This window comes from Sciurus vulgaris (genome assembly GCF_902686455.1).
Source record: "Sciurus vulgaris genome assembly, chromosome: 10".
NCBI classification, from domain to species: Eukaryota; Metazoa; Chordata; class Mammalia; order Rodentia; family Sciuridae; genus Sciurus; species Sciurus vulgaris.
This window is the reverse complement of record NC_136470.1, coordinates 59297996-59313568: the sequence shown is the minus strand read 5'-3', so window position 1 is coordinate 59313568 and position 15573 is coordinate 59297996. Positions and strand designations below refer to the sequence as shown.

The 15573-nt window shown below is 32.6% G+C and overlaps 1 protein-coding gene across 8 annotated transcripts in view; it reads right to left on the bottom strand.

Moving 5' to 3' along the window:
• Positions 1–15573, bottom strand: part of DZIP3 (DAZ interacting zinc finger protein 3) — a 110740-nt gene that overhangs the window by 31450 nt on the left and 63717 nt on the right. For all 8 annotated transcript variants that reach the window (XM_079101429.1, XM_079101432.1, XM_079101430.1 and 5 more), the window contains 7 exons: positions 14957–14989; positions 13614–13783; positions 12708–12752; positions 8918–8943; positions 5367–5532; positions 3979–4074; positions 3696–3823 (listed from right to left, as the gene is read on the bottom strand). In XM_079101429.1, the coding sequence (XP_078957555.1) occupies positions 3696–3823; positions 3979–4074; positions 5367–5532; positions 8918–8943; positions 12708–12752; positions 13614–13783; positions 14957–14989 (664 nt within the window). The remainder of the gene's footprint in view (positions 1–3695; positions 3824–3978; positions 4075–5366; positions 5533–8917; positions 8944–12707; positions 12753–13613; positions 13784–14956; positions 14990–15573) is intronic.

Below are 15573 nucleotides of genomic sequence, written 5' to 3'. Positions count from 1 at the left end.
ACTATATTGGGTTTTCTTTGTACTGGGATTTTTTCAAAAGAGAGCTTAGATAATTCACTTGAAATTTTTCACTTTTCCCTTTTTCTAATGATTGTATTTAGTGCTGCAGTCTTAGAACTGTCAGCTGTGCACTAAAAAATTTTATTGTATTTTCATGCTAATTTAATTCAATGTATTTTTATTTACCTTGAGATCTCTTCTTTAACCACTGGATCCTTTAGACTTGAGTTGCTGCCATATATTTGGAGTTTTCCTCTTATTTTTGTTTTTGATTTCTAGTTTTATTCCTCTGTGATTCTAGAACATGTTTTGTATGATTTTCAGCTCTTAAATTTGTTGAGGTTTGTTTTATGGCCCAGGATGTGTCCTGTGGGCACTTAAAAGCCTGAGTATCTGGTTGTTGTCTGATATTGATTAGATACTGTTGGCTGATGGTACTGAACTCTTCTAAATCCTTGCTGATTTTTTGTTTAATAGTTCTATAAGGGATGAGAGTGGGATGTAAAGTCATCAACTCTGATTGTAGTTTCTTCTATCTCTCCTATAATGTTTCTTATAATTAAGATTTTTCTTTGTCTTTGTCAGAGATTAGTAATGATGTATCTTAGAATAGATTTCTTTCAGTTTTTGCTGTTTGGGGTTCACTGATCCTCTAGAATATGATGTAAATTTATGTATGTTAACAAATGTGAGAGTTTTCTATCATTCCTTTGAGTGTTTTCTATTATTCCTTTGAACACTCTTTTTCAGTTCACTTTCTCTGTCCTCTTAGAACTCTGGTAAGAACTTTAGCTCTTTTGTCATTATTCAACAGGTCTCTGAGACTCTCTTTTTGATCCACCCCACTCCCCAATATATTTTCTCTTGCTTTTCAGATGAGACAAATTATATTCATCTATCCCCAAGTTCACGATTCAATCCTGTCATCTCTACTAGTGACTACAGTCAGCAGGTATTTTAACTTACTTTAGTTATTGTATTTTCTAGTGTTATAACTTCCACTCTTTATTATAACTTACTGTTTCTTATTATAACCTGGTATTTTCTGGGTTTTCTTTTTGAGATGGGAGTCCAGTCTGGTCACAAACCCTTGGGCTAAATGATCCTCTTGCCTCAGCCTCCTGAGTTGTTGGGACGATAGGTAAGTGACACCAAGCCCAACTTAGGTTTCCATTTGTTTCAATAAAATTCAATTTTACTGAAGCATTTTTATAACAGTTGCTTTAAAATCCTTGTCAGATCATTCCAACATATGATTCATCTTAATGTTGTCATTTGTTGCTTGGTTCACCTTAATGTTCTGATGTTCCTGGTTCTTAATATTATAACTATGTTGTCTTGTAGCCTAAATATTTTGGATATTAACTCTGGGTTCTATTTAATCTTCATTTTTTTAGCAAACACTTCCCCTGTTGAGATATAATGTAAGGGTCAAATGGGTATGTACAGAGCTGTACACTGGGCTCTATGCAAAGCACTCTAGCAGAAGTGAGCAATAAATTACACTGCCTCAATGAAGTTGAGAAGTGTGGAAGTTAGCGCCCCAAGTGACATCTTCTCAGGAAGAAGGGGCACCAACTCACACTATGTTCTACCTCTAAGTGGAGTTAGTTCACACCACTTTCTTATTACAGAGTAGAGGCAGAGGCTCCCTGTTGTGCTCCTCTGGCACTAGCTAAGAAGGGGAGGGAAATGGAATGCAATTAGTTCCAGGGGTAGATTTAGCTTTCCATTGGAGGAGGAGGGATGAAGGTAGTCTTGACTAGTCCCACCTGGAACTGCCTTCTTAAGTCTCACTGATGTTGGTTAGAGGTAGAGGCTCAGTTCCCAGTTAGATAACACTGATACACCCTGGTAAAGGAATTAGATGTCTGGTGGGGATTAGAAGATCAGTTGCTTGAATTCATTCCCCAGATAAACAAATAAAGATGACATCATCATCATCATCATCATCATTATCATCATCATCATGTGCCTTCTCACTATTGCTAATAGTATATTGGTAGGGGAATAGATACTGCCACCTATTTCCACCAGGTGGACAATTCAGATTTCACTGACTACTTTCTAGGGGTGGTGTGGGGGCTACTGGTGTTTGGCTAGAGTAGGGTAGTCACTATCAAAAGCCTTACTGTGGTTATATTTTCCTTTGCTTCATCCTGTGGCTAGAGGAAACAAATTTCTCTCAAATTTTTTTTCTTTCTGTGCTTATTCACAGGTCTAGCTTCTATAGAACCTTGTCTAGGATATATATGGGAGGCAAAAAGGAAACAATGCCATTTTTGTTCCAAAGTCTTTAGATTTTTTCCTCTTTCACCTTTCAGAATGTTCTATGTTTGGTTGTGTTGTATCCAGGATGCAGGAGCTGAGAAGAATGGGGCTACTGTATCTTGTTGGACCTAAAAGTCCCTGTTACATGCAATTTTAATTCTTACAAGTTAATCTATACTATCCATTTGCTCATAATGAATTCTGCATACATCTTAGTATCTTTTATGTGTGCCTTACATAATTCTTGACACAGTGGGCACCTGACAAATGTTTGGTGAATGATCCTTGTGTGAAGACATATGAATCCCATGAAGTGGGGTTTGTAGCCCTATGGGTTGAGAAAGGATATATTTTGAGGGCAAAAGAGAGGCAACTCATCTACACTGACAGAACAACTTTTCTTATCTCTGATGTTATATGACATATTCTGGATTGATCATCACTTTCCAGGCTAAAAGAAGTTTTGAATCCTGAATAGATAAGTAAAATAAGTGATTTTGGCCTGCTCAGTTTGCCTAAGCTTCCCTAGGTCCTCATCTCCTTGATCTCTCTTACTGCAATAGGGACAAGTCTGAAGGTGCTGGCAATTGAAATTATGTTGCTAAAACTATGACATCTAGTTCTTTGTAAAACCCTTTTCATGTTTAAGATAATGTGAAAAAAAATTTAAGATCTAAATGGCTGCCAATACTCCAGTTTTATGAGACATATATCTTGGACTCCCTTACTGTAAAACACTTCCTGGTTTTTGTCTTCTCCCTACAAGCATTTTAGCAAATTCAATGGATTTTTAACTAGATGTCATGGATAGCTGGTGTTGTATAGTACAACTGTGTATTAAAATAAGCAATGTATTACAAACTATGCTACTGTTACAAGTGATATATGTGGGAGGCAGCTATAGTATAAAAAAGTAAAGCAGGTCAGTTGTTTTCCCCTAATCAGTCAGAATTTTTGGTCTTTGACATTTAATACTTAAGGTTGTCAGAGAAAAAGGATTGGTAAAGATGGGAAGAGTCTCTATGACACAAATACTGAGATATCAATATAAAAAAAAAGAGTACTCAAATGATTTCACAGGTATCTTTGAGAAATGTACTTATATGCTGTAAAGAAACAGCTAATAATCAACCATAGTTTTACAAATTAGAGTCATGACCTAAAAGTTAATTATTCTCATCATGTAATTCTATTACCTTCACACTTATTCAGCCAATACACAAAAAGCTTGGTATATAGAGTAAGCAGCTGGCTATTTCTCAATTCAATTGGCAAAGCAAAAATATGGTTGTTTTTTAAATAAGTATAGCCCTGTTTGGAATTTAGACTGTGCAGTCATATTGCCATCTAGTGGCCATGAGAAATTCTCCTTATTACATAAATAAGGCAAACCCACAGTTTCCCTTCCATCAGTTTGTACTTACTTGGAAACTTTATTGATTCCAAAAGCCACTTGTTGGTTAAGAGATGCGATGATTTTGTCTTTCTTTTTAATTTGCATTTGATTTTCTTGCCACCTAAATGTCACTGTTTTCAACTGTCTTTTGAAATCCTGGTCAATGAAAAACATTATTTCACAGTAAATTTGGTTTAAATCATTAGAAACTGAAAGAAAAAATCAACAGTGTTCTTTTCTAAAAAGAAAAATTAAGCTTAGCATTTGAAATATTTCTTGCTTTCCTCAGATATAGTGGGAAAAGTACTTACTTCACACTGATAGTGTAGTTTATAAAGCTGCCGTTGACGGGCAAGCCTCTCCTTCTCAGTTTCTCCATAGTCTGTAGTTACCTTTCCAGTTGAACCCTATTAAGCAAATGAAATAATGCATGTCTTATTTTCCTCTTTGAAAAAGTACTACTATTTTGTTATTTAAAGGGAATTTAAAGATACCATCTAACACCTATTCATGTTTCATGTCTCAACTTAAACATCACTTCTCTGATTAAACACACCTCTCCCCAATTACACCCTCACTAACACCACAGTTACTTGTCTGCTGCTGCTTCTACTGAGTAACAATAATGGGTTTCATTGTGGCATATACATACATGCAAATAACATACTTTGATCATATCTACCAGCATTCTTATGATTTTTTATTCTTTTTGTAATAATGAGTCAAACACTCATTATTCCAATTTTAAGATAAAAGGAGTAGCAACTTTCCCAAGGTCACAGAGACAGCATGTGGAGGAAACTGATTTCTAACTTAGGCGGTCTCAATTCCCAAGCTTACTCATTGCACTTTATCAACTCACTTTAATGTTCAACTTCTCCACTAGAATGTAAACACTGTGACAAGGGACCATGTCTTAGCATAGGTCTTGGCAACATGTAAATGCTAAATGTTTTTTAAATAAATGAATACATATTTTTTGAAAGGTATGTGACATTTTTATTCTAATTTTGAGTTGCTAGAGTTCTCCTGGCTACTAAATGAAAAACAGTGGCCCCATATTTAAACTTTACTGTGACATCAAAACTAAGGGTATGTATTTTCAGTTAAAATGTACATATTTGAATACTATAGTTGGGAAGGAGAAAAATTGGGCCTAACAATTATATGAATGCTGTACTACTGGCCAGGTAATCATTTGTACTAACAAATATTCCTGAGACAGTAAATTTTCAAGCAGTGATTCCTATCACCAAGGGAGCGAGAAAAAATTGTACATTAATTTTTTGTAAACACTTGATGGTAAGAACCGGACTTAATTAAAAAAAGAAGTTTGTTTTACAAAACTGCTCATGACATTGAATTCAGTGCAATTATGCTAGTTTTGTTCCTTATGGTGTTCAAAAACCTTTTACAAGGAATACATTTATAATCAACTTTGCCCTATAGTGAAGGCCAAGAAATGGCTTGTGGGCTAATGTGAAACGTTTCCAGTTCCAAAAGGTTTTTTTTTCTTCACTTTTTTTTCCTTCACCCTCCCTGCCATATCTCCCTTACTGTTTTTTCTTCCTCCTCACAACAGCATAAATTGCTGGGGTTTTAAAAAAAGTAATTCTGTTCAAAGAATCTGAAAAAAACAAAGGTAACAACTATTTCTGGAAAACAGAATCTGGGCTGTTCCTTTTCCGTTCACGCTTACCTGCTCTATCATGTCCAGAATATGCAATTCATCCAGGCTATAAAACTTATCTTCAGATGCAGAATCCTCTTGAATATCACTTGCATCATCTTTCATAAATCCACCAATGAGTTGTGGATTTGTTTGTTCTTTCTTCACTTGTTCTTCCTTTTCTACCATATATGAGCTGTAGTGGTGACATGATCAATGTGATTTTTTATAACTATATATTGCTTTTCATCTAAGCTATTGTTTCCTAAATTAGTATTGTACTCATCTCATGAAATGCCCAGAATTAAAAGAGTTCATGGTTAAAGAAAGTTTGGATAGTGCTCATACTGTATTTTCTCTTGAACATTCACAATGAATGTTAGAATATTTGAGATAGCATTCAAAGAAACTATGCTATTCATCTCAAGGTTTTCAACAAACTTATTTATTTTAGTTATATACAATACCAGGATACAACCTGTTATTATTGCAAAGGTATGGAATTCAACCTGCTTCAATTCAATCTCTAGTATTTCTCCCCACACCCCACCCTTGTCCCTTCCAATCAATCTCCCCTCAATCCATTTGTAGTTTGTTTTTTTTTTTTTAGATGAGTGTCCTGTGGATACACCTGATGCTGGAACCCAGTGTGCCATATCCATGCATGCACATGCAAAAGCTTGGTCAGATTCATTCCTCTGTTTTTCCCTTTTCCAATCTCTTCTTCCTCCTCCTTCAATCTCCTTTGTCTACTTCACTCATCTTTCCTCTGTATTAATGAAATTCCCTCTCCCTTTTTTTCCCTTTCCTTTTTTTAATGATCCCCACTTATTATGGATTAGCTTCTGCATATCAGAGAAAACATTCTACCTCTGACTTTTTGGGACTGGCTTCTTTCACTTAATATGTAGTCTCCAGATCCATCCATTTACCTGCAAATGCCATAATGTCATTTTTCTTTATGGCTAATACTCCATTGTGTATATATACCACTTTTATCTATTCATCTCTTGATAAGGCACCTAGGTTGGTTCCATAGCTTGGCTACTGTAAACTGTGCTGCTATAAATATTAATGTGGCTGCATCACTGTAGCATGCTCATTTTAAATCTTTTGTGTACATACCAAGGAGTGGGACAGCTAGGTTGTATGGTGGTTCTATTCCTAGTTTTTTGAGGAATGAAACTCCATACTGCTTACCATAGTGGTTGTACTAATTTGCAGTCCCATCAACAATGTATGAGTGTACCTTTTCCCCGCATACTTGCCAACATTTATTATTATTTAATTGCCATTCTGATTGGAGTGAGATGAAATCTCAAAGAAGCTTTGATTTGCATTTCCCTAATTGATAGATGTCACACATTTTTTTCATAGATTTGTGGACCTTTTATTTCTTTTGAGAAGTGTCTACTCTGTTTTTCAAATTACTAACTGAATTGTCAGTTGCTTTGTGAAACAATATTTTGAGAAACACTGGCAAGCATTTCCATATCTGCTCTATTATTTATTCATCCCAACACTCCCCCACCACACACAATTCTCTTGACAAGTAGGCTGGTTTAATTAATATCAGTGTTCTCATTCAATGTAAGTAGAAGGCTATGTACAGCAACATAAAATAGATTATCAAATGGAATTTTTTTTTATGACAGAACTTAAATAAAACTATAGTGACAACATTGTGTTCAGTAACTATACCACTAATAGGAACCACTAATAAAAATAAAAATTCTGTATATACAATTATACTTATGCCTAAAATTTAAATGCATGCTACTAAACTTTTACTTGGCCTACTATTTATTTACTCTGAATTTCCTCCTTAATCTCCCTGAATGATAACAAGAAATAGTATTTTTACTTAAAAAATGATGTAAATGACTTGATTTTGCACGTGAATAAAATTTTAGGATACAGTATTACTTTTTTTAGGACACTAACACCTAATGTTTATAGAATAATTGATAAAACACTATATAAGCAGTTGCAGACATCACTGAGATATTCTAGAGTGACCTAAACATTTTAGAAAGAATGTAATCAATGAATCAATCAGTCTCCTAAAATCAATTTTCTGAGTTACTTCAAGAGCTTAAAAAAAATACAAGTTTCCAGGCACTCCATAAGTATAAACATATACATAAATTTGTATCTTTAACACTCCCAAGATTATTCCTAAATATTTTCAGTACAATAGCAGCATTGGAAAATATAGAAAAATGTTCATATAATAGTTGCAAAGTGAAGTATGAAGGAGTAAAATTACAATGATTTTTTGAGACTGAAAACACAGAACAGAATGTCAAAGGAAATATGAGACAAATGTGAAAGAATGACTAACTGATGAACTGAGTGACAGGTATTTATACTGTTGTATACATAACATTCTCTTTACTTTTGTGGATATTTGAAAATTCTCCTTTAAAAACAAAGTTTCCAGAGTATACTGATCATTATCCAGATTTGGATCTACAATGTAAATAAGTGAACAAAATGATTGCTGATAATGTTTTACTTTAAGTTATTTTTATGGCATTTAGAAGAAGCCTAAAAACAAATCCAAAACAAAACAAAACAAAAAAATCCCCATTGTTCCAGTGACTCTACTCCACTCTACTCTACTCCAAAGAAAGTGAAAACACATCTTGGCTGATGAACTATTTTTTGGGGGGTACCAGAGATTGAACTCAGAGGCAGTTGCCACTGAGCCAAATCCCCAACCTTATTTTGTATTTTATTTAGAGACAGGGTCTCACTCAGTTGCTTAGCGCATCTCTTTTGCTTAGGCTGGTTTCAAACTCTTGATTCTCATGCCTCAGCCTCCTGAGCCTCTAGGATTACAGGCGTGAACCACCAATGAACTGTTTTATTCAACAAGTGATTGTGACCATAAGAATTATCTACTACAAATGATAGCTTTAAAGTTTACAAGATATGGCCTTGCTGTCACTTAAAAGATATCCCAATTTATGTTCCCAGAAATTTTCTAATGTTACTAATACAGAGTTACCAACTTTTTGGTAGGAATAATGATTCCTTCATTAAATGTTCCCTTCCTTCATCTACTACACTGTGATTAATCATATGGTTATACATATCTCTTAGTGGTGTTTGACATTAAAATGTTTGTTAAAAGTTCAAAATTACCTATCAATAACTGAGATTAAAAAAAAAAAAAACAAAAACACTGCCACCATCATCTTAGATTAAATAAAAACAAAATAAATCAAACTCTTGTAAAAGACATCACTGTGTCATAACTGATTTATTCTAGATTTGGGTAATTACAATATAGAATTAAAAATATTTTATGCAGAACTCAAGTTAGTTCTTGAATGAAGCAGTGGGCATTAGGTGACTCTTAAGTAGCCTCAGAGAAAAAATAGTGAGAGACTATTCTTCCAAGGTGAATAATATTTTAACTTTTTGTTACCTTCTGTAAAATAGCAGAAACTTAAGAAAAAGAACTATCTTTTCTCTCAGAGAATTTCTCAAAGGAAAGCTGTGTATTATGTGTATGTAAAGCACATGTTAAAAATATTAAGAAAAACTTAAGAATTAAATTAAATAATACTTACACTTGTTCTTCTTTTGAGTCCTTATTCTGAAAAAGAGCATTAAAAATCAGTAACCTATACCAATATAGCATAGTGATATGACCTCATTTAGATTCAGTTTCACAAACATTTTTGATCATAATCAAATAAACACATTTTATATCATAATGCTATATATACTTACTTACCTATATCTTTACTCATAAGTGAAAAACTAAAATACAAATTTCATGAAATACTCATGCTATGTGTGGTGAACAGTAACTGTGGTATTTTTTATTTCTATTTATTCTACCTTCTTTTTTAAATGGTAGTTGCAATCTAAAAAATTGATTTCATAATATATTACAAAGTCATGACATATAACATTGAAAATCACTGACTTAGATAATGAAGGCAATACTGGGGTAGAGTTTGCATCTGTTGGTAAACCTCAGAAAAGGGTATATGTAATTTCCATTTAGTCCAACACTAATTACAAGGATTCTTGGAAACCTTCACGTAAAATGAAATCAGACTAAAACATTAAGAATCTTAAAAAACAAAGGGGCTGGGCACGTTGGTACACACCTATAATCCCAGTGGCTTGGGAGGCTGAGGCAGGAGGATCATGAGTTCAAAGCCAGTCTCAGCAACTTAGGGAGGCCCTAAGCAACTCAGAGAGACCCTATCTCTAAATAAAAAAACATATTAAATAAAAAAAAAAAGGGCTGGGGATGCGACTCAGTGGTTAAATGCCCCTGGGTTCAATCCCTAGAAGAAAACAAAAGCAAAATAAAACAACAACAAAGAGTTAAGGAGATCTCAATTAGGGGGAAATCTTAAAAATTCCCGGCTGGGGAGATAGCTCAGTTGGTGGGCCCTGGGTTCAATAAAAAAAAAAAAAAAAAAAAAAAAAAAAAAAAACCCTAAATTTTATGTTCATCAAAACTATAGCAGCAATATATTAAAGGTAATATAAATAACACAAAATAGGAACACTATAGGAATTAATTTCTACCATCTCTTGTTTACAAGAAACTTCAGAGTTTCTTTCTATACAGACAATGCTGTTCTTCTGTTACCAGCATACTAAAAAGATTTTGACATTTCAGTTTTCTGATTTATGTTCAATGTTCAGTGCCAATTTGATTTTACAATTTATAATTACTGACTCCTACTTTGGTTCCTGTGCACTTGAATGCCTAAGTTGAAAAGACCTTTGGTTGTTCATAATGAATATACCTAGTATAGTAGATTATTTCTCTAATTTCCTTTTAGCTGTTCCCATGACAATTTTATGCTAATATACATCAATCTCTTTAAATTCATCTCTACAACTTCTCTTCTGTAGCAAAGCCATACAATTTGAAGGGCTACATTTATTTTCTGTCATTTCTTTCCCCCACATGGCTTTATCACAAAAAAGACTTCTTATTTTTTTTGCCAACTCTAACCTTGGGTGGGAGATGGAAGGATCTAATTAATCCCCAGAAGAGTTATTTACAATTTAGATTATATTAGAAGGAATACTAAATACCTAACTGAAGAAAGAGAAAATATAGAGTAGCTACAAAGTCCCCACAGACACTAATTGTAAGTTACCTATACTGTCCCCTCTATATGCTATGCAAATTCTTTTTCTTGATATTTTTCCAGAAATTTACTGATATATATAGAGAGAACACAATTTCATGCAGAGACTTTACCACTGCTTTGGTTTAGATATGAGATATCTCCCAAAAGCTCATGCATGAGACAATGCAAGAAAGTTCAGAGGTGAACTGATTGGGTTATAAGCCTTAACCTAAGTAGTGCATTAATCTACTTGAATGGATTAACTGGGTGGTAACTATAAGCAGGTAGATACAGTATGTCTGGAGGAGAGAGTTGCTGGAGGTATGCCTTTGAGGTACATATTCTGTCCCTGCTGAAGTCTCTGTCTGCTTTCTGGTGCCATGACTTGAGCTGCTTTCCTCCACCACACTCTTCCACCATGATGTTCCACCTTACATCAAGCCCAGAGCAATGGATTTAGTCATCTCTGGACTTAGACCTCTGAAACTCTGAACCCCAAATAAACTTTTCCTCCTCCAAAGAGTTCGTATTGGGTCTTTTGGTCACAGTGACACATAACTGACTAAAACAGTCATTGTTGCTTTGTGCAAGAAGCATAATTCCATGTTAAAATTTTTCATAAAAACTCCAGATTAGAGAATTTGGCTGACATCACTGTTTGGTTGACTTTGTTTATAACCCGTTGCCTATGTTACAACTAGACAATTCTTTGTGCCTATCTAACAGCAATTTGAGTATATGAATAAGATTATTCCTTATAAAATAATTGCATGTATAACTTTAAGCATTTTAAAATATTTTAAATTTAGATAAAAGATACAAAAGGTATAAGATCTCTCTTCTAATATCCAAATTTTATCTTAAAATCTTATCTTAAAAAAAGTCAAAGAAACAAAAAACTCTAGATATTTGCTGACACTATTAAAACATTTTTAATATTCTTATGTATATATTTTTGAGTGATATTTCTACTTATTTCTAGTTGTATTTTTTTCTCTGATTTCACTTTGACATTTTCATTTAACTAAAATTGAGAATTTGAGCATTACCATATTTTCATTTTTTGGAAGCAAAGAAGAGACATAGTACATATCTTTGGAACTTAGCTTTCTGGTTTGACACCTGTGAATTTACTTGGCCACTTTTAGGTAATATTAGATCTGAGACTAATCAATATTTTGGTGAAAATAAAATATATCACTAATCTAGTGAACTAGACTGTGTTTTATCAGGCAAGAACTCCCTAAAAGCAAAAAAAAAAAAAAAAGCATACATCTTTTAAAAAACAATTTAATATTCAAAACTTTTGAATTAAATAAATTATAATAAATGATGGTCATGACAAATATAAAAATAATACTGATCTTTTATTTATCAGATTATATAAATTATTTTATTTGTTCTTTTTTATATTTGTTATATATATATTATATATATGACAGTGGAGTGTATTTTGACATCCTATTTATTTTGTTCTTCATGTCAGTAAGTACATTGTAAATTCATCTTAAATTTCATCAATGATTAGAATTTGTGCATATTTCCAAATGACTAATACTATGGTCTTGCCAGGTTGTAGCTGGAAAATTACAATCATTCAGTATATAATAAACCAAAATATCAAGAATCTAAATATATTATTTCAGACTAGAAAAACTTAACATTTTTTTCACCATGAAGTTTGCATACCAAAATAGACAGCAATATGCCTGATTAAAAATACTCCTCATTTTTCGTTGTAGCTTTCTAAGAGATTAGAAGACTTTTTGATGAAATGTGAGATTTTTTTGACTTGTTCTTTTTGGAACTGGCAGAAATGAAGGAAGAGCAATCAAAAAGCTAGCATTTGTACCTTTTTGTACATTATAGCATTTTTGTAGACTCTTAGACATAAAGAAGAAAATTAAGATTCCTTAACATGTTGAAAAATGCTTCTATGTAGTAGAGATGACCAAAAGAAGCTGAGAGGTCACTTTTAAAATGACAGTGATATGCAGAAATTAAGGAAATTTTAAATTGAACTGGTCAATCTACATATTTATATGCTGAAATGTGAAAATTATGATTTAGAATTGTATATACTGTTTCAACCATATACAACATATGTAGATTTCTCTATAATCCTTCACGCCATTGAGTTATTCATGCTACATGTTCATCTTGAATTAATTTAAGTTCCAACAATGAATTCATGTATTAAAATGAAGAGGTCATAATTAGACAACTCTATTATAATGCTAATGTCATCTCTTACCTTTTTATTCTTAGTTTTTTTCTTTTTCTTTGGTTTACTCTTAACCTAGTAAGCAAGAAATAAATCATTTAATATGTGGTTCAGAGTATACAATGGATTATTTTGCATGCTTTCTTTAACTACTGATAGTCTGTCTTCTACTACTATAAATCACATTTGTTTCTAGATTTTATGGAAACACTTATTTTTATTTTAATCTTAGTCTTTTGCCCTTGATAAATCAACAATGTATAAAGGAACAAAACATACTGTCAATAAGTAGGCTAAGGATACTTTCAGGTATTCACTTGAACACATGCATGTGACCAAGGAAGGAAGAAAGCACTTTTATGTTTTTTACAACTGTTTTTATACTGTACTATAGTGCGCCAATACTATAATTCAGATATCTAGATATGTGAGAGTTGAAGAAAGGACTTTTAAAAGAGTAACATATTCATGTCCATTAGATGAAAGATTAAGCCTAAGAAAAACTTCAAAAGACTATATAATAACTTTTGCTAGTTATTAAGATTCCATTCTAGATGATTTAAATTCTACTTTTGTGCAATTAGCATTGAAATATTTCAGTTTTCTCTTCTCTTTGCTCTATTCCCCATTACACTCTCTTCTGCTTTCTACTACCCTCCTATATCTACTTCCATTAGTCAGAAAGAAGAGTTGTTATCAGAAAGCTAGCATGGAGCCTGGAACATAATGAAGTGTTCAATAAATGTTGGGTTAGATAAATGGTTACAGCAGGAATGATTATGGAAGAAATTACTAAGGAAAGAATATTTCAATTCAAGTTCTGTGTGAACACAGTTAAATATAAGCTAAGATCAGCAGGGATTTCTTAAGTACAACACCCACAACTAAAGGCCCAGATCGAGTTTTTGAAATTCAAATATTAATGAAAGCTTATACTTCCTGGAGATCTTTAATAGATTCTGTTGAAGATTCACTGGGTATCGAGGCTCCATCTTTATTCATTTCTGCTAACTGTATTTCAGTGTTTGATTTCACATTTATATTGTATTCCATGAGTGGTGGACTTAGTTCTTCCTCCTCATTTTGCAACTCTTCTATTTCAATACCTAATTGTTAAAGACAAAGCACTTATTAGAACCTGGATGCAAGCAATTTTAGCCTCTTATTATGATTATAAAAATAATTGCCCAAATATCTACATGTATATATGTGTATATGTATACATATAATACCAAAAAAGAGATATAGAAGAAATCTTAGTTTTTCCAATTACTACATGAAAATGCAATGTCTATCGATGATTAAATAACAGGTACATATAATTAGCCTGGAATTAATTTGTATGAACCAAAGTGTTATGATACCTTACTGGTACCTTAAGTAGACTCTAGAACTTAAGTAGACACAAAATATTGTTTCTGAGTTTTGACACCAATCCTGTTAATATAGTAACAAGTATTATTTTAGGATACAAATCTGAAACATAAAGAAGATAAGGAAAAGCTAAAATATCTATTTTTTCTTTTTCATAAGAAGGGTATCAGCCCTTTACTATGCTCTCTTTGATACTTACTGTTCCTTGTTATTGTCATAGACAGTCTCAAAACTCAACCTGGATGGTTCAATACTTAACTCCAAACAATCCAAACAGATTCTTTTTTTTTTTTTTTTAAAGAATGATTTTAATTGCTGAATGTTAGTTATATTTTAAAAAACAACAACACGAAAATGGAATTTAAAAAGCCAGATATGGTGTTGTGTGCCTCTAGTGTCAAGTACTTGGGAGACAAAGACAGGAGGATCACTTAGGCTCAGGAATTTGAGAGACCATATGGGGAGATTAGAGAAAACCCATCTCAAAATAAATAAATAAATAAATAAATAAATAAACAAATAAATGTTTAAAAATATAGCAACTCACTTTATCACCTGGCCAAAAAAATATAGCTATAAACAATAACTATTAATCGGATAAAGCTATATGTGTTCGACAACACACAAGTACAACAAGAAGGTATTCATTTTTGCCTGCTGCAGAGAAGCATCTCATGAGTAACACATTCAAATACCATCCTTGGTTAAAAACCTGTACTAAGACCAAGGCAGAGTAAGCCTCATACAAGATTCAGCTGATCAGTTAATAAGAACAAATAATCTTCTAAGCTTTTAATAAATAGTTTATTATATAGTTAATCTGACCAAGTATAAATCCTGTATATATCCCTTAAGTATCCCAAATTAAAAGATAACTGAATCACTTTATTTTAAAAAATACTTACGTTGACTGCCAGTTATTGACTGCAGAGCAATTCCTATGGTATACAAAAAAATAAAAAATAAAAATAAAAAAATTTAGATGTACAACTGCAAATGCTACCACCAAATGTCTGACTGGGCTTAAGAAGAGTAAGATTTTTACACAGCACCAATTTACTCTATAACTAATAATAAAAATAGCAAGTTATGGTCATCAATGCAAATTAGGTAAGGAATAATCTAGATTATCATATAAATATTATAAACTCATGATAAAAAAGAGAAAATTACATAAAAAATTAATAGTTGATAAGAGAAAAAGCCTAGAAAATAAGCACTTTGAACAAAGCAGCAAATTCCTTATTATTAATGTAAGGCCATGAAGGAATAATAGTCATTTATGAAGCAAATTTCCACTGAAACTTCATGACTTTTTAGCAATCTGAATTATCTTGATCAGCACTCCTTTTTCTTCTTGACTAATATTTATTGAGCACCTATGATATGTATCAGGCTGTGTTAATCTCTAGAGTCTGAATGGTGAAAAAGAAAATAACAACCTTCATGGAGATTTAGTGAGGACAATGGATGTTAATCAAATAATCAGGTACATGAATAAAAACTACAACTTTAATAACTG